The sequence below is a fragment of the Sebastes fasciatus genome, chromosome 6 (assembly GCF_043250625.1).
Source record: "Sebastes fasciatus isolate fSebFas1 chromosome 6, fSebFas1.pri, whole genome shotgun sequence".
In the NCBI taxonomy this organism is placed as follows: domain Eukaryota; kingdom Metazoa; phylum Chordata; class Actinopteri; order Perciformes; family Sebastidae; genus Sebastes; species Sebastes fasciatus.
In genome coordinates, this window is record NC_133800.1 from 18,989,166 (window position 1) to 19,015,737 (window position 26,572).

Sequence of the window (26,572 nt, forward strand, 5' to 3'; positions counted from 1 at the left end):
ATAGTCCTGTCGGCTGCAGTCGGAGTAAATTCACCCCCACAGCACAGCCGGCTCTCGGGTGTTTGATTTTTACCGTTTTGAAAGCCAAAACACAACCTTGTTTGTGTTTTTTTCCAAAGAGGCTTCGTTAATGTGAACGGGACAGACTGGAGGAGAGAGATGAAGAGAAGAAGAAACCGCCCATGCGTAATGAGACGACTCCAGCTCCGCCATTCTCTCAATTCTCTCCGACGCCGTTGGCTCTGGTGTGCGTATTATTTTTAATATTGATGCATATTCAGTGGATAGATTTGCATTATCGCTCAGTGTTTTTATTTTAGATTTTGCGTTTAGACATGCTTGTTTATCCTGTTATAACGATGATATTTTATTCCCTACAATCTAAGACTTCATATTCAAATTGTATCTATAGGCTTAATGTGATGTTGTGACTGCAGTGATATCGGCGCGTAATTGTTAAGATTTTTCCTTAATCTGAATAATGTAAAGGCTCTGAATAGGCATATTTACAGCATGCATGCATGAACAAAGAGCTCTCTGGTGGTGCAAACAATAGAGGAGACTCAGAGGTATAACCCTGAGGAAGAGGAGGAGATGATATACTTTAAGATGGAGACAGGAGGCTGCTGGCTCATATAACAAGAGAATGACACAAAACTAATAACCAAAAAGTCTCCAGCCCCAGTTTGGTAAGAAATCCAGTGACGCAGCGCTGACATTTAGGCTGTCTCCTTGTGGTGTCCGTGCACGCGCCACATGGACGAGCGTGCGCATGCAAGTGCAGTGCGTCTCAGAGAAATAGATCTACAATAACCAACATGATGTAAAAACAGAATTTCCATTCAAGTTTGTCATATTTTTTTTTTCTTTCTGTTTGACAAATTAAAGTCGCACTTATACTGCATCTGCAGAGAAAGTCCTCAATCAATCAACTTACCTCCAATTAACAAAAATCCACCGGTGCTGCTTGCGGTGATTGGTATAGCCTATAACTCACGTGCGACGTTGTCTGTCAAGTTGCTGGGACGTTTTTCCAGGAGGGTAAACTTTCTGGCATCATCAGCCAAGAAAGCAGATGCAGAAGTCCCCTATAGGCTACTCCCATCGTCATTGAACCTTGCTCTTAAACTGCTCGTGGTTCAGCACCATGTGGTCAGACTGGATAAAGATATTCAAAAGCCACAGGAGTCCGTTACCCATGTACCTATGCTGCAGCTCCTCACTCCAAAAAAAAAGTCATATTTACGCACACTTGTTGTGAAATATTAGAATATTACTCATAGGTCGCATCATCCTCTGTTGTTATATCACCCACGTTTTCATCACCACCTTAGAAAAAATACACACCTTCTTTTACCTTCAAAGTTAAGCCAAGCTCATAATGTGTTAAGAGTGTGCACTTTTGGATAAAATCAAACTATAATTCTTCCAATAAGATATATAGATATATATTTGTTTTTAAGAGGTCGATGAGAGGAGTTTTATTTATAGGAAGGGATCGGGAAATGTTTAACAAAACTAATGTAGCCTCTTATTCTTTCGATCATCTTCTCATTAAATAAAGAATCAATTCGTTAACATTCTGGGAAAAGGTGGACCTTCAACATTAGCAGAGGTCTTTACTCACCTTTTATTCTTTAAAACCCATTATATTTCTCTTGACCATATGACTGGACATGTCCAGAGTCTGTGATGGAGTTAGAGAGGAGAGCAGTGCGCTGTTTTTCCAGTGATCCTCATCTGAATCATGAATAGAGACACAATTTATTATGGACATTCTCTGTGTTCCTGTTGATTAAACGACTTGGTTGCAATTAGCAGCCTTTTCGGAAAGCGTTTTGTGACAATAGACAGCCACCAGGCCGCGTGTTCGAGTCCAAGAAAAAAAGATTCCAAACAGATGAGTTGAAAACAGCTGGACAAACAAATAAAACAGATTTTTTTTTTTTTTTTTTTTTTACATTTCTATATTAAAATGCTCTCATTACGAAGATGTAATGTGAGCCAATAATTCGGCTACATATTTCATCTAAAACGAGGCAAGCAGAATAAAGCGTGGCCGGTCATTTTCTTTCCAGAAATCACCACAGTGAGGCAAAAAAACATATGTTAAAATACAATTTGTTTTCCCCAATTTGTCCAATCTGGAAATAGTATTTTGAAATTGGTGTAATGATACACCTCCAAATTAAAGAAGCAGCCATGCTATTTTTTTCCCAACCTGTAGTAAAGGTGTGAGGTGTCTCCTGTACCATGCACTGATGAACACTTTTTTTTCCTTTTTAGGATTATTATTATTATTATTATTATTATTATTATTATTATTATTATTATTATTATTATTATTATTATTTCACTCTTTTTTTTTTACTTCACATGACAAAGTATCCTTCTTTTTACAATCGGATCTTAAACAATAATGTTGTAGATTTAAATGAGCAGGGAGGAATATTCTATATATATATATAGCACACTGGCACCACAAATATTTGTGAATCAGTTGGTGAGTAGAGAGTACACACAGGCTTATTTATGTCTGTTCGATCTACATGGAAACAGAGATGTGAGGATGAGGAGGGTGAAGGTTAGGTGGGGTTCGACTAGATGACTCAATGGTGACATCTAGTGGTGAACTTGGAGACTGTTGATGATGGAAATGTGGCCATCAGGCTGCAGGTTCAGAATCAGAATCAGAATCAGAATCAGAATCAGAATCAGAATCAGAATGGTGTTTATTGTCAGGTGTAATAGGTATACACTGGGAATTTGCTTTGGTTTTGTTGGTGCAAGTTAAACAGTATAATAACACAAGAATAGATAAATTCTGAAGTACATTCATGTCTGAAGTAATTCACTGAAGTACATTGTACACCTGCTGACACACCCCACCCAAATTAATAACCAAATAAAGAGTGCATGCATCTTAAAATACAGATGTGTTGCTTTTTTTGCTGAAAGCCTAAATTGCCACAGCCCAGTCATATAACATGTTATACCTGATCCTGCAGAATGCCGCACTAAAACTGGGACATATTCCTGCATAGCTATACTTCTGTAACAGTTTAGGTTAAAACATTATTTATTTATTTTTATTTTTATTATTAGTTAATTCAAATATGCTGTCTTGTTTTAAAAAAAAAGAGATATTTAGATTAAGACTTTATTGTGCTTGTTTCTTTCACATTCTCGGATCTTCTTCATGTTTTTGATTTGCCTCGCATCTGTACATGCGTTTATTAACAAGAACTTGATCAGATTTAAGCGACCTGTTTGCCAGTTCAAACGGTGACGTATTTTTTGCATCAGTCTGACCTTTTGAGAAACTGTGAGAACTGTTGTCACAATCGATTATTTCAGACAGATAATAAATTATTTTGTGCCTTCCAGTGACTTTTATCAGCCTTCTTCACCACAGGCGACTGGAATTAACTCTTCAAATTCACTAGAATCTTAATGCAGACTATAATAAAGCAGTGGAGGGACTTCATAGAGTGAGGCCTAATTAAAAACCTGCAAAAAAACGAATTATAGTAGCCTAGCCCACCAAGACAGTTTAAAAGAATTTATATACTGCAGGAATATTGACCAGATAAAAAAAAAATACTATAAACTCTAAACCATAAAACTCACTGCTTATAACAGCATAGACACACAGATCCCTATCGGAATATTGCTGTAATACAGCAAATAAATATACACCGTTACAGTGATGTCATATAAACTAACAAATGAGTGTTGTAAATCTAGTATTATAAAGCGTTTTTAAGAGAATACTTTCTCCATTACAGCCTGCTCTAAACTATAAAAATGATTTAACTGGAATTATGATTTCGTTATCTTCGATTTTGTGCACAATTGTAATGATAAAGGTGCGTGTTTGTGTCTGTAGTTACATTACATGTGAGATAAAAAAAATAAATGTAAATTGTGTTTAATCTGCTTCTTTGAGGCAACAAACGTTATATCACATTGTTTTCTGTTTTGCGTGATTTTAAAAAGAAAATAATCGAATTCAATTTATATAATAAGATACTGAAAATGTATATAGGTTTCTTTCTGATGGAAAATCTCAATCCCAAATTAATAATTTAATAGGAAGAGACGCAAACACACCAAATAAAGCTGGGGTTTAATTGTGATTAATTTCGAACGAATTGCAGTTCTGTGTTGCTTTTACAACTAAAATTGAAATGAATCATTGATAATGAAACATGAACGTGTTTAAATGTACTTCATCCTACAGGTATAGGCCTACTTTTACAGGTACTTTCCATAAACACACCATAGCACACTTTTTTCTTTTAAAATAATTTAATGTAGCCTAATTGATGATTCAATTAAAGAGTACACACACACACACACACACCGAGTTCATAAACATGTGTCTGAAACTGAAATTAATTTAGAAGATGAACGCATCTTCACTTGAAGCTCGGTTTGTCTTCTGAGGAGTCAACATGACACAATAAAGATTTGATTTGAGTCGCACCTGTTAATCACTTGAGCCTGCTTTTTCAAAACACGTATGACGTATCAAAGATGCTAACGAAAAACCAAACAATTAGCCCATAAAAATCATAGATATTATACAAATAAGTTGCAATAGGGATACTTTGGGGGGAAAAAACAGGACAGGCTCGAAAATCTCCAAACATATAGCCTATTTTTGTTTTGCTTGCATTTACATTTTTTTTTTATCAGCTATAAATGATAAAGAAAAAGAAACACTTGATAATTTTTAGGTGAAGAAAAAATATCTAAACGCGAGCCATGCAGTCTAATTTTTTATAATCAGTGTTTTCGTGTTGACAACGTAGTTAAATCACACCATCATCTCTTAATAAATGTGTAACTGTCGTTACTGATTATTGTATTTTCAGAAGCCAGAAGTGCGTCATCCACCGTCATTATTCTTTAATACGCAGTTCTGAACAGCTCCACTAGTTTCTGTGCGTCAGATTGAGATTGTTAAAGCTTCTTCTTCTTCTTCTCCTCCTTCTTCTTTTTCTCCTTCTTCTTCTTCTCATCATCTTATATGAGCAGATCACTGTGTTTGCATTGTTTATGAACATGTGTTTTTTTCCCTGTGAATGTAAGGTCCATGCATATTGTCTATATGGCATAATGATGCATCACTGAGAGAGAGATGATGCAACTGTAATGATAAGTGAGATAAACCTTGGCTTTAAATGTCAAATAAATGTCTTCAGTATGAATACTTATGTCAGAATGCCACATTTGTTAAATCTAAATGGAAAAGAAGCAAATGTGAAAATGATGCCTTTGTCATTATTTCAATGTCTTGTCTTAAAGTGGAGCTGCTTTATGGACACCATGCACTGATGGAAGATTTTCATGTTGATGTGTTTCTGTTTTTGTTTTTTTTAAGTCTGCTCAGTATGAAAGTATCCACCGTTTGGAGTTTGCATGCAGAAACAAGTCAAACACAATGAAATCACACCAAGTCACATCAGGATAACTAAGAAAGCCAGTAACTTTACTGAAATCTCTGCAAAATACAAATAGCCTTCCCCTCCAGTATAGGAGACTTTTTATTTCATCCCCATACGTTTTGCACTACATACAGCTGAATCAAGTCCCTTGAGTTACAGAGATGTGGATTTAATTTAATACCATCTTAGTCTCAAGTGGCGACAAAGGCCAGCTTATGCCGCTGAAAGCCGCTGTCGCGTTCCAGAAAACATTAGTTCCAAACCTTCCCCCGTTTTCAGGTTTATACAAGCTACATTTGATACTACAGACTGACTTTTTAAGCATTTTTTAACATATTACTCTTTTTAAAAAATGTCTTTTTCAGCTTTTGAATACAACTTAAATAAACCACAAACACGGTGGAGCAACAGAGAATCCCATATGTGAATGTAGGGACCTTAAGCAATGGTATTACATGGTTATTACACATGGCTGTACAGGTGTATGGTCTCCCCTTTTCACTGTTATCAAAACATCAGCTGAGGTACTGCTTGGGTCAAATTTTGAGGTACCAACATTTAGTCTATTATAATAATGACAAAGAACAACTGATCAACAGGTGATGAAAAAGAACGCCTTCAAATTTAACAAACACAAGAAGAAGAAGAAGAAGAAAAAAAACAAATATAAAGACAAGTTTTCTCTGTGTCTTTGGTTCAAATTGTTGTCAAAACTACACTCAAATCAACCGTCAGGACATGTTGGCATTATTTCAATCAGTGAGCATGATAATTACTGTGTGTGGTGGGCTTTGATCAAGTGGACAGCAAGAATGCGTCTCAAATGATCAGGCCTGAATGGTTCTACAAATTGTAAATACGTTTTCCAATGCACAGGGAGACAAATGAGCAACAAAACAGGTGAATTACTGTGGTTTGGTGTTGACATCCGAAGCTACATTTGACTGACTGAAATTGAAATGTGAAACCAATTGTACATTTTTGAGCAAATTCTTTTTATTGTCTTGTTTCAATGCTTGCAAAAACCATAAAATGAATGTGAAAATAAAAGTTGAATTTTACAACACAGAAATGCCACTGGCTTTGGTTTTCTCCACACTTATGCCGCCTGAAACATCATGTTTATTTTTTTTTCTCAACCTTTTTGTATTGAATTAAAAAAAAAAAAAAAGAAGAGAAGAGAAGAACACCATTATAGAGGCTCTGCCCCTGTTTGACTACACAGACTGTATACAATAACAACATAGTGAACCTGCATGAAATATGCACACAGAAATATTATAACACTTAAGTGACAGCAGATACGGGAGTGGGAGGCAGAGAGATATGTGGCTAGTTTCATTGTTTTAAAAAAGAGTAAATCAAAAACAGCTATTTATTGAAAATAAAACAATTGTGCTTCTTTCATACCAGCATGATCAATTTGTCCTTTTTGTATCTGACGCCAAACTGTCATGTGACATGTGGTTAAATGATGTGGAACCCTGTTTTTGAAGAGTGGAACAAGAGGACGACGCCGAATCGAATTAGGTTTGCAAATGATTGGGGATAATTAATCACAATGCACTTAAATTACATTACATAAATATGATTCAAAAGAAAGATTGTATAGATTGGGCTTGTGCTAAGATTGTGGTGAAGATTTGAAATGGAACTGAACGATGCTAATGTCAAAAACAGGTTTTATGAGATTAACTATACAGTATTAAATTAGATAATTAAGGTTAAGAATGAAATATCTGATGCATTCAAATGCATCTAGATGTGGATTTGAGGGACAGTCATATTTCCTCATCAGTATGACAACCGTGTACATCATGTGTCAACATTTATTTCCGTGTCATCCCCAGTTCCAGTCTCATGACATTTTCCCACTAACAGGATGTGTTTTCAGCATTCAGGCCTGTCTTTTCCTCCGTCACACACAAACACACCTGGCAATGCTTTCCAGCTGGTTTTTAAGGTTAGACTAAATACACGCCCGAACAGCACCGCTCAGGGCTCAAATGAAACAAACCAGACAACATGTGCAACTGCACATAGAAACTCCACTAAGAAACCAACAAAAAAAAAATCATTAGTATATATATTTATATATTAGAAAGCTATACACAAGCATGTTAATTTCACAGATTTTTTTTTTAAAGAATCTTAATATTACCATTATTATATATAATTAGAAATACACGTTTAAAAACAAACCTCTACAAAGATAAAACAGTTCAGCAAAGCATTGGATCTCAGTCTGTTTTTCATGGCTTAGGGCTGCGACGCCCTTTCATTTCCCCCCTCTGGGTGAACTATCCGTCTCTTATTAGCAAAGCTATCAAAAAACACATTCTGGCTTATAGAAACTACAAAAAGCCACAAAAATGCTTTGCATTGTATTCCTTTCATATGAAAATATAAGCAAGTGTATCGTACAATTGTTTTTTATTTTTCCTTTTTTTTGTTTATTAATACTTGAATATTAATACTAGATCCAGAGTTTTTCTTGATTACACTAACGCAGCTCTCAGATCAAAGGGTGGTCCTCGCTCAGCTCCGTTCTTTAAGGTTGAGCGCTAAAATCATCAAAAGGTTCCACGCCTCTATAGCATCGGGTCGGCCTGTTTTACCTGTACAATCCTTCAAATGTTGCATAATAGCTTTTTCCTTTAGTGAGTAAATAAATCTTGTAATGTCTGGCAACTTTTGACCCCTGACCCTCCCCCCCTTGACCCTCTATTTACATAAATACGTTGAACCTGCAACATGACATCATCTAATGTTAACACACATTTTTGCAAGGGAGAACTGCAGAGAAGGTATATAGCAATGAAACCGACACTGTACACATGTATTGTTTGTCCAACTCAAGTGCTAAGGTGTTTTCCATTGGACACACACACACTCTCATGTTAATGTTTTTTTTTTCTTTTTTTTGTCTCTAGTCACTGATATACCGCTGAGGCAAAGTGTAAGTACGTTTTATGAAACAGAGTACCTGACTATTTTTTTTGTTTATTTGTTGATATGCATATATGTACACATACACACACGTGTAAATATATATGCATACGTGATTCTTTTTATCCACACACGATACATATTTATGCATAGTTCCCCAACAAAAATACCCCCAGATCCCGAACCCAACCGACACCCACCCTCCCAAACCCCCCATTACAACACCCCACTGGTTTATATAATGTCAATATGTATAGCACACACACTCAGCAAAAAGAAAATAAAAAAAAAATGAAATTACAAACATATTTTTGAAAAGGGCTGTCCCTTTTTCTTTCCTTCAGCGTTAAAGAGATAAAAGGAGAGAGGCCACGGGGTCGGGGCGGTGAGGGACTCGTGATATCGAGTGAGAGGAGGAAGAGGACGGGAGCTGACTTTGGGGGTGGGGGGCATCGTAACGCTGCGTTGTCGGGTGGGGGCTCAGGGTAACTCGGGGGGCACTGCCGGGGAGAGGATGGAGCTATCATGTCGCCCATCCTTCTGAGAGCCGCACCCGTTTGATGGAGGGGCTCTCGCGCTCGTCCAGGGTGGGCCGGCCCAGTCCCAGAGGTGAGTGGAACTCGTTCCTGTGCTCGTCGCGGTCGCTGCCCTCGTGAGAGCTGCTACAACTGCTCAGGCTATCGACGGGGGAGCGTCCCGAGTCCTGGCGGGACGAGGGGTTCTGGGGTTGCGGTACTCCGCCGTAGCCCCCCGTGCTGCTGGTGCGATCTCTAGGAGGAGAAACAGGTTCGGACTTGATGTGCAGGCTTTGAGCAGAGGGCAGGGAGAGATTTGAACCCTGACATAAGTGAGAGCTAGAGCAATTTCTGTAGGAGGGAAAGGAAATGCAAAAAGGGGGTTACAGAGTTACAGAGTAAGAAGTGATTTTAAAGTCACACGCAAACATGCATGCAAGCATACACACACACTCATATTCATGAAAACAAGGAGGTGTGATATTTGTGTCGGACCTTGCAAGTGAAAGTTGAAAAAGGACTCAACAAATAATCTCTTGTGATTCGTGTGCCACATCATGCGTTTCACAACAACACAACACCTCAAATTAAGTTCAGTGCACTCACCCTAGCTGGCCGAGGGCTGAATGCTGCATGTTCTGAAGGTGTTGCTGCTGCCACCCGCTCATTGAGCCGAGGTGAAGGGAGCTGCCGCTGTTGAAGCCAGACAGGGAGGACAGGTCTGCACTATTCAGGGAATACTCTGTGTGCAAAACACACGGGGAAGAAAAGGAAGAGGAGGATGAAGATTAGAGGTCATTCACAGAAGTTGAAGCAAAGTGGCAAAGAGAAGGCAGCTCGGATAAATGCTGCTGTGATGTTACATGAATGTGTTTGTTGGTGTGGTGATAGCACCCTCTGGTGTTAGACCGTTGTATAACTGGGAAGTAGGTTTCAAAAGCAACACTTGAAACGAGTCAAATAATCATTTTTACACTTGATTTGTTGTGTTATTTGGGTATAGTACAGTGTAACTGAAACTATACTACGCTACATTATCTAAAACATATAGAAAGTAATTAGCATGTGTTATAGGACAAACGAGAATTGAATGTATAAAGTAAGGATGCACTGATAGCGAATCGGATATTGGGCCAATACTGATGTATACCGATCAAGTATTGGTGACAATGGGGCCGATCTATTCAATTAAATTCTATGTTTATATACTATATACATTATATACTGAAATTTTAATTCCTGTTTACGTTTTGACCAATTTGTTGCTGCAATAAAAAGGTTTACACTTGAATTATAATTCCTGTTAATTTTAAAGATTTTACCACCATGCTGGTGTATGATTTATTATTTTAATAATAAATAACAATTCAAAGAATGTATATCGATGTATTTACAGTGTAACATTTTGTTTTACAAAGTTTGTAAAGCAATGCTTAAGTCAAGCCTGATGTTGCCTGACACATAAAAGAATGATCCCAGTCACTTCAACACAGTGAGGCATACAGCTTATTAATTAAACACTATCGGATCGGTACTCCGTATCGCTCGATACCCAAAGACCAGGTATCGGGACTGAAAAAGTCTGATGGGTGCATCCCTAATATAAAGATCACACAGTACGTACCGGTACCATAAGAAGTAGAGATGGCAGATGGGTAGCCGCCCATGCCTTGTCCTGGAAGAGTGGGAGTTGCTACTGAGACCACTGGGGTGGCCAATGACTGAGCAGACTGGGAGTTGTTTATTCTCTGGTTCTGTGACAGAGGAAAGGAAAGACACAGAGAGCAAGAGAGAGAACATGAAATCAACTCCCAGACAAAACAAACAAAAAACTGCAATAAACCAAGAAAGTTTTTTTTTTTTTCTTTCATTTTCTTTCTTTCACTCAACAGATGCTGAGAGAATGAATGTGATGCCAACTTCTGGGGAAATTAATCACTTGACATGCGGCACGGCTGAACCCTGCCAACCCTATCATTTACCACCCTTTCCGAGGGCCCACTGTCGCTATAGTAACACCATCGGTCTCCAAGGCAACGCAGGGTAGCGACGGCAAGGGAGAGGCACTTTACTGTAGCTGAAGAGGGGAGGGTTTGGCAGAAAAATAATGGCGTTTTGATGCAAAATTAAAGAGTAGCCTACTCTTTTGTTGCCCTTCGTTTCTACATTCTGAGTAACAAACACTGCGAGCTGTACGTGAGTGGCGTGAGAAGAAAAGATAAAAGGAAGGAAGGGTGGAGTAGATACACAAGGGCTGAGGCAGAAAAAGAGGCCAGGCTGCTTTTGCTCTGACACACCACTGGATGGCACTACGTGCCCTCACAAAATGTCACGAGAGGTGACATTGGAGCCTTCAGCAGAGTCAGCAACAATAAAGGTGAAAGTTACTCTGGAGTCGGGACCGCTTTTCTCAAAAATCGAGCTGTAATAATCTCAGTAGTGATGGAAAAAATGAATGCAAATTAAGACGTCAGACGTTCTACAAGGCACATTTTGACAACTATCTTAACCAGTTTCTTTTTAGTAAACCTTTCAAGTTTCAGATTTTAAGGCCCTTTTAAGGTTGTTTTGATTTCTAAATCAGAGTGGTAGTCTGACTTACCAATAGCAGATCGACATCCTCAGACTGACGGCATTAAAAGGGGGAGGGTAATAAATTCAAATTAGTAAGAATATAGAAGTGGTGGATCTAGGGATGGAGCTGCTGTAGGACTGAGCCAAAGGACACAGAACTAATGTGAAAAGAGGACGCTAAGAACTATTTTAACTCTACTAACTTAACGCACCTTAGAAAGAGAGGAGAAAGAAATATCAGGGCCTATAAGCGCCCACCTACGCACACACACACACACACACACACACACACAGCAGAGGAAATATATCTGACAGTATATCAGACTTGGGCCAGAAGTAAATTTTTAAGAAGATGCCGAGGCACATGGGAAAACAAAAAAAAAAATGTCATGTACCAAAAGTCAAGCGTATCGCAAACATAACCTCATCAACCCAAGTCTGATACGGAGAGATGAAAGCAGGAGATGGGACATGAAAGGAAATCAACAATAGCAAACACACACACACCCATAGATAGGAAGATATACAGTAGGGAGATGGAAAGAGAAAGATTACTCACGATGGAGGGCATGTTGTTCTTGACGCCAGGGGGGATGAGCACACGTAGGTCAGGTTTGCGGTTGTTCATGCCTAAGTTCATGGGCGGGGGAGACTTGGCCTGCATGTTCTTGTTCATGCCACCCGGAGAGACCAGCAGACCTGGCGAGTTGCGATGGTTCCCATATCCATTTCCTGGGAGAACAGAGAAAGGAACGGAGAAATATTAAATATACTTGAATATGTGATTAAACCTGCTTCTGAAATCCTGCTGTTCATGACAGTGGAGCCTAATGAAGAACTACAGGAATCCATTTTCACCTTGTGCTCCTTTTCACTGTCTCATCTCTACTTCCTGCGGTAGACATTTTATTACTTCACCAGTCTGAAGACATATATAAATGGTGTTTTATGCACACTAGCGGGGGCAGATAGTCAAAGAAGCGCACTGTTTTTTCGCCTTGATGATCACCACTGTTTGCTTGGCAGCCGTACAATGAAGGCAGGCACCCACTTGAGAGGACCTCACCCTCCACCTCTGTCACTGTCAGTTAAGGCTACATGTGCCCTGCAACAGCCAGCGAATCGTGTAAAAACATCTAATTACGGGTAGCAAAACCACAGAGGGATGGGACCCATCATTTGGCCATCAGAGCTAAACACATGTGTGGTTCTTCCAGACAAAGACCCTGCTTTGGGATTGCCACCAGATCTGCAGTCCCCTAAATACGGAGGGGCCAAGTGCGGCACCCGTTTCCTCCTCGAAAAACACGGTGGGGCGAAATCCCAGCAACATCATTAAAAAAAAAAAAAAAAAACGGAGAGTGGAGCATTCTTGCAAGCAACATAGTCTTTGTTTCTAACCCAATCCCGCAGGCTGTTTTTCCCCTTACTTCTCCTTCCTTCTTCTTCCAAGGGGTAGAACACAGGGCACTGTGTGGACGTTCCCACTTGAAAGACGGGCAGGAATTATACGTTAGACATAAATGAATTTCCTAATCATATACTCCGGGGGAAAATGAGTCGCAGATGTCTTCCTGGGCAATTTCCCTGCGCTGATCTTTGTTTAATTTGAGAGCGAGGTTTTTGTTGTTTGGAAATGAAAAGTCTCAAAAGCTCAATTTGAACAATCTGAAGAGTAAACGGCCGCTAGCGGTGAGAGAAAATGAGAAAAACAGTGTGTGTGTGAGACTGCCGGAGTGTGGATGTTTGTGCCTCTGCTGGCATGATGTGTGAGCATGTACAAGTTGATGTTAACAACATAGACTTTGTGCGTTATTGTATGTTTTGCTGTATATAATTCTGCATGTGCATGATTCTGCATGAGCACCATTTTTCTGTCACTCGCAGTGTACATAAGCACAGTGCGACTTGTACGCTCGAGCCATGCATATGGATGCACGTGTGTGTTTTGTATTGGACCCTCTTAGTTCCAGTGTCAGTCTCACATTAGCAAAGAGGCAGCTGCCTCTTCAGTTTTCCCGCTCTCTCATTCTCATGGCTGGCCCTTTGTGAGATTGAGTGGGTGCATGTGGAGACAGATGAATGAGACCTCACACACACATAAAACACGCAGACACGCCGCACATATGCACACTTTGGTAAATAACCCAGCAGGAAGTACATCAGTGTTTCTCTACAGATGAATAAAAAAAAAAAAAACAGAGCTATAGAGAGACATTAATACACACTTTGGTCAAGATGACACAGACTTCATCTCGGTGACAGTTAATCAGACATCTGTGTATTGCCACCCTGTGGAGATGGCTGCAGTCCAGTCAATTATCTGCTAGACGGCTATGATCATGAGTGGCACAGGCCTGTCCTTAAGCACTTCAAAAGTAAAATCATTGGCTAATTAAGCTAATGAAGCCAGGGCTGTGACTCAAATCTTTCTATTCCGCAGCTCGATCACACTGATTTTAGGACAGTTGCATTCAATAGGGACACGTTGGCTCGACCATCATATTAGCCGAAGACATCCAGAGTTCATTTTCGACTCTCTTCTTCTAATGCTACTTTGCACGGTCGAGCTGCGGCACAGGCTGGCGTCAACCGTTTACAGGAAGCACCAAAATTAAACATAGCCCAGCCAGGAGGCTGTTTTGCTGCTCACACACTCGTAGAGAACAACATCTGATCTGAGATGCAGATAAACAGCTTTTTGCTATTTCTGAGGTGTGAAGGGGACAGCTGAGGTCAAAGCTGAAGGATTGCAATCTGTCTCTATAGGTGCCATGGTTACAAGTTAGCGCACTTGGAGATACATGTGTTTGACAAGCCACCCCTAGAGTCTTCATTCTCTCTCTCCCTCTCTCTCTGTCACACACACACACACTCACACAGACACACAGACACAAAGGAGAGGTGTGGTTAAACTCATGTACATTTTACTGTTACTGAACAAATTTCTGATGTCCTGTTGTGGTCTAACAGGCGCGCTCCGTTCTATTCCCCATACACACACACTCTTCCGTTGCGGTTTGGCCAAATGTGCATTCAACCCTGAATTCTCCAACTGAACCAAGGTGTCACGCTCGCGCTTGCAACTTGTACAGTTGGTGCCAAGATTGAGACACACATTGTTTGATCTGCTGAACCTGACTTCTTGTCAGTTCTCGTATGTTCGTATGCTTTTTAGCTCGTGTTTCTGTGTGTTTTTGACCAGAGATGTCTTCGAGATGGAGCTCGTATGCAACTCGTTTGCGGGAGTAATTGGTGCGAGAGGTGACAAGAGTTTCCCGTTAATTCTTCGCAGTGAGCGAAGTGCTGATCGGCGCATATAGATGACAGCTACATAATTGCACAAATGGGAGGTGGGAGGTTTTTACAAGCTGGGGCCTCGGTCCGGAGCTCCCACCATCAGCTCCCTTTCTACCCCTTCACTCACGTTCTGTATCTCTCCTCACCTCGCGCTCTCTCCTAGCCAAACAAAGGAGTTGACAGATTGAACACATACGGTTTATAAATGAGCGAATGTACGCACGCACGTACGCACGCACGTACACACTTCGCACAATATTTCACATAGAAGAGACATGATGACTCAGCCTTTTCTGTAACATGCCCTATTTGCACTGGACTAGAATTATCTGGGGATCTCGTGTGATTTAGACTTCACCCCCATGTCTGGGTTTCACGCTGCATATTTGCACAGGATGAACAAAAAGCCTGTGTTTCAATTACATTTAGAAGCCAAATCCCACTGATTATCTCCAGATATGATTGAAACATCTTCATACTAATGCTGCAATGAACAGGAACTCTTAAGTTTGTATCTTCTAGGGAAGTCGAGTACATGATATACTTGCAATTCAAGTAGTTTAAAGTCATCACAACAGTGTTGCTAGGCAACTAACAACAAAAAATGGACTTTGCCTTGTTCCCTTAAAAAAATAGAGAAGGATTTTATGCTTATTGCAACTTTTTAATTATTATAAACAGTATACAAAAGAAGAAAATGAAAGTAACTATGACAACTATAGCTATGACATTTTTAAAAATGTCAGTTTGTGTCATGATTTGTGGAGCAGCCTGTTCAAATGGACTATTCTCATAAAGGTGGAAACCATGGAAATCACATACTAAGCACTACATACCCAACAGGCGTACTATCGTTCAACATACTTTTGTGTGTATAAATCTTTTCGGACGCACTGAACTGTAATTTACGTCGTCGCTTCCTGAGAGCCTCCTTGCCGGTTGGAGACGAGTAACCATGGTAATCCGAACCTCATGTGACCAAAACGCCTATTTGTGAGAATCAAAGTCTGAACCAATTTTAAATATATATTACGCCTAACAAAGTGAAATCTTATACTTACAGTTAAACTGAAGTGTTATTGATGTTACAGAGCTGTCCGCCAACGTCTGTTATGAACTTTGCATGTCACTACCGCATTGCATTGTGGGATATTTATGCCGCCATAGTGTCCAGCGTTGCATACTGTAATATTTCACAGTAAATAGAATGCAATTTGCATACTATTGGTTTCATACTAAGGTTTTTGGACATCTCACACACTGTTTTAATGTACTAATTAGCATGTTAGTATGGAATTTCGGAGGCAACCTATGACTCTATGGCACCACACAGTATATAGTATATATCTAATCTCTTATTTCCACTTTTACCTGCATCATTGTAAGCCCGGAAAAGGAAGAAAGGAATCTTTTGTGTAATGAGAAAATATATAAAACTGAGACAATTTACTGAGATGACTGTTGTTTGGTAAAATGTAAATAATCAGCGGTGGAATTATAACTTTACAGATTGAGGACACGGCAGATTCTCATGGGATTAAGACAAACTTTCTTCCCAAACTACAGATAATGCTAATTCCATGTGACTTGGGCTTCAGAAGCTGTCATTTTCTTTCTTTACAGACAGTGGAACCATGACATCTGAGGTACTAGGGAAGTGTTGTGTTTATGTGTATGCCTGAACCACACACACACACACACACACACACTCACACTCACAAGGCACCTCCTATGTGACTTAGGCCACTCATGAACGGGCCAGACAGCTACTTGTACAATCAGCTTATCAAAACTCACCGTGAGCAGAAGAGGAACATTAAACCCGTCTTTGTGGTGCCACAGCGGCTGGGCCACCTCACACTGAGTCACTTAGAGGAACATCATTAAAATGGCTGACCAAGTTCACAGAACACTTCCATCTGTGTTCCCCCCACTGTTTCTCCTTTGCACACATGCTTCCACCATCAGTGGATATTCATCACTGGGGTTCCCCCCCTCCCAACACACACATACACACACACACACGCTCTTTCTCTCTCCCCTCTCGATGAGATTTAAGAGAGCTTTTGAATGGAATCTTTTAGCTCCCACATGACTCTCTCTCTCCACGTCGTGTTTTTCGCTGCTGCCGAGCGACGCGCGGCTCTCACAGAGCGCCTCTGTTCCTTTCGCCGCGGTGACACAAAGGCTACATTTGAAGCATGCTCTGCAGCACGCCGTCGTCGGAACACACGCCACAACAAATGGCCCTGTTGTGTGTGTGTGTGTGAGATGAGTGACCAGACAGAGAAACCAGGCATTGACCCTTTGTGATGTAGCCCTAGGGGCCAGACAAGGCTGCCCAGCTGTACCCCTCTGACCCCCACCCCCTCTACTCTCCATTTTACACTGTATGTCAAGGCTTTAAAATTTAACCCTTTAAAAGGGAGCCATAAACTTGGGCCTGACATGTCCTCAGGGACAAATCCATTGACACACAGAAGCTAACACATAAGATTCCTTACACATGTTCCTCAGACTGCTCCACTCTCCACGGGATCATTATGGCATGGTGAGCCTCTCCAAACATTGAATTAATTTAGTTGCAGACATACGATAGCAGTTAGTGTGTGTGTGCTCCAAATGGGAGCTATGGGTGTTGTCATTTTGAATTTACATCCAAATCCAAGAGGCGGTAGACATAAAGAGATGGCTCATCATACAAGAAACAGACAAAAGTCCAGCATCTCTTCTGACTGCCCGTCAGTCAATCTGCTGCTTCAGTATTTAGTGCGACTTTATTTCTGTTTCCCCACACTTGTTCTAGCGTTTTATAGCTGAGCGCGGGCAGGATGTGTCACAGCCCCGGCACTGGGCAAACATTCCCAGATGAACTCCACGACCACTAACATCAACACATCATGGACAAAATCTCCACTCGGGTTTGGGTTACTATTAGTCATGCATTTTATGGCCCAGAGTGGGTGAGTGGGTGCCATGTATGTGTGTGTGTATGTGTGGGTGTATGTGTGTGTGTTCGCAGACAACTGTGAGCGAGAAGAGGAGGCCATTCTTACCAGCACTGGAGCCTGCGCCAGTGGTGAGGTCAGCACCCATGAGGCCACCTGAAAGATGAAAGAGAGCAAAAGAGAGAAAACCATTAGAGCACAGACACCCACGTCAACATCCACTCTGCCTCCTGTCTCTTACCTCGCTGGCCTTTCAGAAGCTAACTCGATTTAATCACAATTCACTGTGTGTGTGTGTGTGTGTGTGTGTGTCAGTGCATCATATGTGTACTGATACTAGAAGTAATACTGCGTCCCACTCTGAGCAACTGGACACTGCGAGTGGCTACATTAAAGCCAAGAAAAATGACACATTATTATTTTTAAGCCATGCGAGGTGGAAGAGAGGGAGGGTCCAGAGAGCGCGCGGTTTGGTGTGGATGCTGCGAGCGCCAAAACTCATATTTAGTTTGTGCTAGCGCTTCTAGCATCCAGTTGTAATGACAGGGTGAGGGTGTGGGCAGCAGCCTTTCAGACCAGAGGGACAGAAAAAGGACTTTGGACAACAATAACAAACCAACAGGCCTGATTTGCTTATGTCACCAGCAGCTCGAAGCCTATACATAGGGCCAGACATCCCATGTGAACAGCCTCACACTAAATCAAGCAGACTGTGGGCTGGGATTTAATATGATATTAAATCTTACTTTGGACAAAATACTGAGCAGGCAATATGTGAATATATATGAGAGGGACTTTAGATTCATTCACTGCTTTTAGGTGGAATACTGCGGGTGGTGGTCATAAAATAAATAATTTGATATGTGTGTCTATTAGCATGATGTACACACACAGTTGAGAGGACAGACAGATGGGATGACAGCGTGTGCATGGGTGCTTGTGTGCGTGTGAGGAACTACCTGTGTTACCTGCACTGGGGGGTCTGTGTGTGACTCCGGGAGACATGCTGTTTCTCTGTAGGCCGTGGTGCGCCAGTGGCAACAGGTTGTGGTTGCCTAGGGAACCACCGGGATGGCTGTAAATGAGATTGTTCTGGTTGCTAACGGGAATGGACACAGACATGTCGTAGTTCGATGGGGGCACGGCCTGCTGGGAGAGAGAGAGAGAGACACAGACAGGAGTTTGATTAGACTAAAGATACGAGCGATAGCAGTGGGCGAAGAAACAGAAACAAGGAATGGACACAGAAAGAGGGAAAGAGAGAGAAGCACTCCAGGAACACAAAGGAATTTAAAACTATCTATAGTCAAAGTAGTCAAACACAAAAGAAACAAGACAAGCCAAGTTCAAAAGTACAAATGGACAACTAACAATAGACAGCCATGCGTAGATGAATGGTACAGAGAACAAACTTAAGACTAAAAATACAAGACAGTATGGACGGTGGAGGGGAGCACTGAAATTAAAGGGTAAGCGTCTAGAAAACTCCTCTTAGTCGCTCAAATTGCCCTCAAGATGATGGGTTAGGTATCTTTCTGAAAAGGCCTCAGATTTTGCCGCTGACATGTTGGGACATTTGTCATAGTGAAGGCAAAAAGTTGACCTTAGGAAATATTATGTTGTGGCCACTCATTTATATTCCTGGTTTATTACATTAAATAAATAAGAAGGCTCTGGTTAACTGGGAGGAAAGCCAATGGCATCCCACTGTTCTAAAAGAGCTAAATAACTCAGTCTGTCTTTACCTCACTAATAAAAAAAAAAAAGTCTGCAATATTTCTTGCAAAAGTAGCTTCGAGACCGGAGAACTGAATGCAATTAGGAATAATTTATTTGTCTGTCACATGGAGCGAATGCAAAGTGTTATTAAGGGGTAGACTCGGATCAGTCAGCAGTCTCATCAGGAACATGAGTAGAGGTAGCCTGTCGGCCCCAGGCGTCTAGTTTGTCATGTTTATTGTGTCACTTGGCAGAGGGGCTTAACCTTGGGAGTGCCCTGGAAGTGGTTGATCCTGCATGTTAGCTTTAGGAAGTAGAAAATAGGGCCCTAAATTACTGCCATGTGTCTCAGAGCGCATGGAGGGAGCGCATCAGGGGGATCATCAGCCTGGCTTACGTGGAAGTGGGATATGTGCCTTAGCGCTGCGTCGTCTTCTTCAGTTTTCTCCCTTTTGCTAATGTTCTTTTATTGCAGGCCAAATATTATTTCATTGCGGGCCTCTGAACGTTTCGCTTTTACTGCAACTTTTACGCAGCAGTGGGCTCGCCAAAAGCTATGGAAGCTTCCTTTTATAACCAGTGGAGGGGCTTGGTTTTATTTTTTGAAGACTTTCACTAATTTCTTCCATCTCGGATTCCTTGTCGGAGTTTTTATACCTCAAGACTTCCCTATATGCGGTATATTTTCTAAGAGTGGGGGAGCTGTCTCAATGTGCTGTTCACATTTGCGTGCACACACACATCCCTTCGCTGTGGGTGTAAGGGCCCCGTCTGTAAGCTGTCCTTTAACTGGTGCCATCCTTCCTGTTTTCACTCATCTTCCCCCTCCGCCTCTCCCCCACAGACCCCTCAACAGTCCCCTGCAATCCAGAGGCCCAGTGCTTGGCAGCCACCCTGACCACACACTGAACTGCCACTTGTTGTGTGCAGATCCCCCCCCCCCACTGCTGTTTCACCCCCATCCCCACCCAGCTCCGATCCCAAACCCACCCTACACCGCCAACGCCATCCCAGCTCACCAACCCCTGCTTTGCTTCTAACCACATCTCCCCCTGCTCCACACGGCCGAGACACTACTGTTCGTCTCTAAATGATCTACCATGGAATTATCTCTTTCTCTGTAAGGCCTAACCATTCCAATATGGTGCTTTCTGAGTGAAGGGCAGGCTCAGTTTACATAGAGCCTTTATTTTGTGGTTTCTGGCGGCTGGCTATAGATTAGATTCTTCTGTAAAATTAACACAATATAATATAAATCCAGCATGTCTTGACACATCTATTAACAAAGATGCTGTTAGATTACTGAAGAGGAGGCGAGATAATTGAGTTTAGTGAGGTACGGAGATATGCTTATAAGAGTTTTTTGAATGTCTGCTTCTGTTTCACTGCAACAATGCCTGTCCTTGTTGTCACGGGCGACTGAGCGCTGTGTTTTGGTGCAGGAAAAGGAAAAGCGCATGCAGACCACACCTCCCCCGAGAGCCAGGCAAGGCATTATGGGTAACGGGTTCAAGGAGGGAGCCCAGTAAGGTTAAAATTTGTCATGGGAGAAAGTCTGCAATTACTCCAGCAAAAATGCCTGCTAGTTATGGTTACAGTTATGTCAAATTAGAGGACCGCTCCTCAACTGTAATCAAGCAAAATCAAAGAGCTGTCATTCTTTTTCACTGTAAGTATACAATATCACTCTCGTCTTACTCTCACTCTCACTTTGTGTATTTAGTCTAGTGGCAAACAACGGTGGTTAGCTGGGTTAGCTCAACAGTCACCGGCCAGTCAGCATTCTGTTAGCCTGCCGAGGATGCGGCATAGCGTCAACCCAGTACTTACAGGTAGGTTATGAGTTTTGATCATGTGATCAAACTCCTCGTTAATCTGTTTGTATTTCTCCTCAGTGCGTGGGGTGAGGATGAGAGTAGACTCGAGCTCCGGGCTTTCGCCGCCTTTGTTCTCCTTCTTGCTTAACGCCTGCCAGGTCCCCAACAACCACAGAGACGGACGGAAGGGAGACACAGATGAAGGGACGGAGAGACAGATGACGAAAACACACAGGGAGACGAAGACAAAGCGACAGAGGGGAGAAAAAAGGGGAAAGAGAGGAAAGAAAGGTGAGAGGAAGGTTCGGGATTTAACAAGAGGTACTTACACACAGTCTCTGTCTGCTGATCATCAGATCAATGTCCTCGTTTATTTTCCTGTACTTGTCCTCGGACTCGGGGCTGTGGCCGACCGAGTCGTCTGCGTCGGGGTCTGGGCTGTCACAGCCGTTTAGGCCCTTCTTTCTCAATGTCTGCAAACAGAGCAGTTGCACAACATAGTTGAAGGGCGTTGGGTTGAGGAACAGTGACCCAAGTGAACAGCTTGGGAGAGACAAATGGTGATGACCTGTGAGGAGGTACCCTTTAGAATCGATCCTGACAAAAGACCAATTAGAGGAAGTTTGGAAAACCATTCAGATAAGTATATCTTGATTTAATTCAAATGAATAGATTTCCAAATGCACTTTTTCCTCTATGTTTCTGAGAAATTAATCATTTTGGCAGGCTCCATTCTAACCTCCATCAACACGGGGTGACACGAGGATACACTGGCTGCTTTGTGAACAGGAAAACATGCAGCTAAACATTCAAGATGGCATAAAGGATTTAATCGAATCCAATAACATAGACGTAACAAGTGATCGAGCTCTTGACCAAAAAATGACAAATCATGGGACCTTGAAACCTCATAATTACACAGGAAAAAGGAAAAGTCATAAAAGTTAAACATTTTATAACCATAATCATCAGTGTGTCGTGAAATAGAATTAAAATACAGTTGAGGTGCTTGAGTTCACGACTGTGGTAAATAGCTGTGCTATTAAAAGTGGCAGTTTCTGTTTTGGCCACCTGATGGCCACCTGCCCCCATTAGAGTGGCCAGAAAACAGCAGACAGGCAGAAAAGCACTGGCTCACCACCACTCCCTCTGAGCGGAGGAGAGACGCAGACAAAGAGAGCGAGAGAGAGAGCTGCCTCCGTCCCTTTTTTAGATATTGTTGACAACCATAACAAGAGGGATAAGTTTCAGAGGACATTACTGTGTGTGATAGCACGAGGGTATGTTTGTTTGAGCAAGCAGGCGAGCGCCGATAGGTGCTGCGTTCGTTTGCCTCGTAAAGTGAGAGACAAAGACAGAGCGGAAGAGAAGAAAAAGTACAGTAGCTGACAGTTAGAGATCTCATCAAAGGCACGCCCCCCTTCCCTCCTCCTCTCCACCCCGCTTTCACTCTCCTCCTCCCACCCCTCCTTCCCTCTCTCCTCCTGGCTTTAATAAAGGGAGATTAGTCTACAGGAGGAATATCACGGGCCTGCTCCTGTCTGTGCAGTCGTCGCTTCACACTGCGCTCTCCTACTTTCATCTGAAGCTCCATATCAGACAGACGTAATTAAATTTACTTTAGCACACCCTGTATTTGATGCTGATCAAGTGTGTGTGTGTGCGTCTCTCTGTATATGTTGTAGTGTGTGTGTGTGTGGGAGGGGAAAGAGGGGAATGAGTCTGTGCATGTGTATGTGCATGTGTGGGTGTGCGAGAGTGGGTGTTAGCGTCAAGAAAAAAAGAAAGAGAGACTGAGCAGGAGCAAGGAGGAAGATAGATGCTAAGATAAGTTAATCTCGGTGAACTTCTTCCTCTCATTTGTTTGTCTCCGTCAGCACTCACTCACGGTAGAGATACACGAGCGCCAGCTACTCCATCACAACCAGCGGCAGAAGTGACAGGGAGCGATCTGCCTGCTTAGAAAACAAATAACAATCCAGTCATCTCTCATGTCAGCACAACAAAGGCCTGTTTTGAGTGTGGTTTTAGTGAACTTAGAGGGCTCCTTTTGTGCTGCGCGATAGCTGTTTGATTCCTGAGGCGTCTCGTGGCGAGGCGAGCTACTGTAAGCGTGTCAACATTCGCTGGCTCTCCTCTTCTCTCTCTGAATCCTCGCTCGGCCCCCAGAGTGGAAATCTGGAATTCTGAATTTGAAAGCGTCTCTCACATCTCTGACAGTCTTCAGGAAATCACACCAAACAAATCAACCGCGGCGGTGCAGGAGATCTGACTTCTAACAGACCCACAGTGAATCAGGCACTCTTGCTCTATCAGAGGTGGATGAGTCAAAAGAACAAAGGGGTTGAAGAGGTTTAGCACGCTGTCTTTTTTGGCAAAGGCGTGAGATGTAAAACTTTTTTGCTGTTTCTTTTGTGTAGCTTCATTCTGGCCTTGGCGATGCATCATATCGAACTGACAAGAGCTGAACCGCTGGCCTTTTTCTGTTCACATGAGAATGCACGCAAGGAGGGAAAAAAAACAACTTTTCTTCCTACTTGCACAGATTTCCACCACCTACTGCCGCCAGCACATGAGAGATTCACTTCCATTCTTGGAAGAACAGTGGCGGGGAGAGGAGAAGGAGGGCTGGGGTAAAGGTGACACCCATATGGGGTAACTGAGCTGGTGGTCTGGCAGGGGGTTGGGCAGCGGTTGCGTTGGGTGTTGATTGGGTGAGTGTTATATGACTTTGAAGCATGTGGCCCAGGCTTAGCTTTCAAACGGGGCTCAGCACATTGAGGGTGCGGTACAAGGACGGTATGCCACTCATCCAAGTTATGCCCACCTGTTTAAAGACATCACACCTGTTGCCAAAGGCTGACACACAACCCAACAACCAATCGGATCCGTTGGACGGCTCGCATAGCCATAGAAGGACCTCTCGCTCTGGCACTCTCCACCCTACCGCCCTACTCTCGTCATCCTATATATTTTCCCCTTCTCTAATAGCCCCATTGCTTAATCTGTACCCTGAATTCATTATGTGTTTCATGGCTCAGCGCCACAGAGTCATCGACTGCTGCTCCAAACAAGGCTTTGAGTCTCTTGTTCAGTGACATCATCACTATATGAGATGCATCAAAAGACGTACGTTTCAAAATGACGGAGAGAATAATGATCATTGGGAAAAGGAGCTGCTACCCTTACATTGAAAGCCACAGGAGTATGGGTACGAAGAGCTGGCATGGAAATAGAGTCTTTGGGGAATATGCTAATAGGATGAGGATTAAGCAAAAACACTTTGGTGCAGTTCACTTGTGCCAAGAATTCTATGCACACAATATTCACCCAAATGATCGTTCTCATATTGAAATTATTCAATTTCACAAGTAACTGGGATTTTCAGTTTCATAAAGAAATGCTCATTATTTTAGTCTAGCAAAATGGCCGCTGGCAGAAAAGGAAAACTTTTCAGAGAGCATTACTTAAGTTTATGGCAATTTTATTGCCTGTTTAAAAAAGTAAAATTGTCACCGTTAATTAATGAATCATTTTTATATATCAGATTATTTATAAAAAAAAAAAAAAAAAAACTAAGAACCAAACACAATTTCCTGTACTCCTGTTACAGTTTAACACAATAGAAAAATGTGGACATGCTATGACGTGAGAAACCGGCTCATAAGAGAGAAAGATTGATGGAGAAAAAAGCTACAAACAACTACAATGTGAACAGTCAGCGGGCATGTTACAGAGAGTGAGTACAGTAAATGTGAGAAAAGAAGAGGGAAGGAGAAAAAAGACTGCAAAAAAGCTGTGTATGCTTGCTTGGCTCTGTGTCTTTCTCTGTGGCCCCTTTGGAGGCTTGCTCCTAATTAAACTCCTTCTTCATGACGCTCCCTCATGACTCGACTTGTCACAGGGCCTGCATGAAGCAGGCACAGCATAGACACGGCGTCCTACATATTTAGACACCCGTCTCATCGGTACCCTTCAGCCGGCCTAGACTGGGCTGGCCTAAGACGGGCTAGAGGACTACAGTGAGCGAGGCGACCTGGGCTAGATTGAGATAATCGGAGGTTAAGTGAAGCAGGCGTTGAGCTACGGGGGAACTGAATCATATTGTATATTGCTCTGTGTTAGTACATCTGTCAAAGATTTGCGTTCTCTGATGTTTTAATTGCAGGAAAAAATCCAGCCTTGCACTCATTTCATAGTTTAGGGTGTGGGTAATAACTTCATGTTGCTCTTGAGAGGAACTGTGGAGGGTATTTGGGTGTGAATTCTGGGTGGCCCCAGGGGGTCTGCTAGGGACAGCTGACGCCTGCCCAGAGCTCCTGCCATATACCAGGATCCGTCTGCTCGGCATTCTGCCACCCTGCTCACCCTCTCTATCCCCCTATCCATCTTTCTACCCCCATCTTTCTGTCTCAGTCTGCTGCTCAGTCTGTCTCCGTCTCTGTCCTCTTCCCCTCAGTTTCTGCGATTTCTACCGCGTCTCAACAGAAGCTGAGTCACAACATTGTTGGCTCGACGGGTGCGTCTTTATTTCTGATAGATACGGGCTGGTTGATGGGTTGTGTTTGGAAAGAGCTTCACTGCTGACCATTCCCCTCTGCAGTTATCTTGGCAGTGGCTGAAGGGTACGACACACTCAATATTGTGTTTATGGCTATTGGCGACAGCCAGGCCACTGAATGTTTCTCAATGTCTTCAACCAAATGGCTGACAGCATCGGTGAAAAAAACGCTCTGCAAAAACAGCCAGTTTATAATAGGCCTTTTATATCTGTGCCAACACTGTATGGTCTTCAGAATACACATAACTATTGTAAGCAAAACCCAAGACTTATGAAAGAAGATAGTATAGTAGCAGAGCACAAAGAGTTCCCCCCAATAAATGCAGCAGTTTATGGTTCGCAGTATATTTCAGCAGTCGATGGAAAACAAGTCGCTGACAGAGGAGCACAATATAAAAGCATTAGTAACTGCGCCACTTATGGTTAATCATGTTTGATGTGCTGTTAAAATGTAATAAAATTGTACTGGTATAAACAGCTTTGCCTAGCAGGGTCTCAGCCTCTGTTTGTCACAATGTTAAGAACAGATTGATTCACTCTGACTACCAGAGACACTCCTTGACAGTATGCAAATTATACAGACCTGCCTTCAGAACGTGTGAGAATGTGTGTAGGTTGAGTGTGACCACAGAGTGCACCTACAGTATACAGTCTTTACAGCTACGGGTTTAGCACCTCGAAGTGAATCACAATGGAATTAAAAAGGGCTTCCAAATAATCTGCAAGAAAATGCCAT

At 42.1% G+C, this 26,572-nt stretch overlaps 1 protein-coding gene across 3 annotated transcripts in view; it reads right to left on the reverse strand.

Annotated features, from left to right (window-relative positions):
• Nucleotides 1–5,476: 5,476 nt before the first annotated feature.
• mef2cb (myocyte enhancer factor 2cb) overlaps nucleotides 5,477–26,572 on the reverse strand; it is a 76,381-nt gene continuing 55,285 nt past the window's right edge. The window contains exons 6-13 of one of the 3 annotated variants that reach the window (XM_074638237.1): nucleotides 21,689–21,748; nucleotides 21,289–21,426; nucleotides 18,699–18,885; nucleotides 17,848–17,895; nucleotides 12,051–12,223; nucleotides 10,542–10,671; nucleotides 9,524–9,659; nucleotides 5,477–9,268 (exon numbers count right to left, since the gene is read on the reverse strand). In XM_074638237.1, the coding sequence (XP_074494338.1) occupies nucleotides 8,926–9,268; nucleotides 9,524–9,659; nucleotides 10,542–10,671; nucleotides 12,051–12,223; nucleotides 17,848–17,895; nucleotides 18,699–18,885; nucleotides 21,289–21,426; nucleotides 21,689–21,748 (1,215 nt within the window). In that variant the 3' untranslated portion in view covers nucleotides 5,477–8,925. Of the gene's footprint in view, nucleotides 9,269–9,523; nucleotides 9,660–10,541; nucleotides 10,672–12,050; nucleotides 12,224–17,847; nucleotides 17,896–18,698; nucleotides 18,889–21,288; nucleotides 21,427–21,604; nucleotides 21,749–26,572 lie in introns of all 3 variants that reach the window. The other 2 variants (XM_074638236.1, XM_074638235.1) reach the window with 2 other exon arrangements.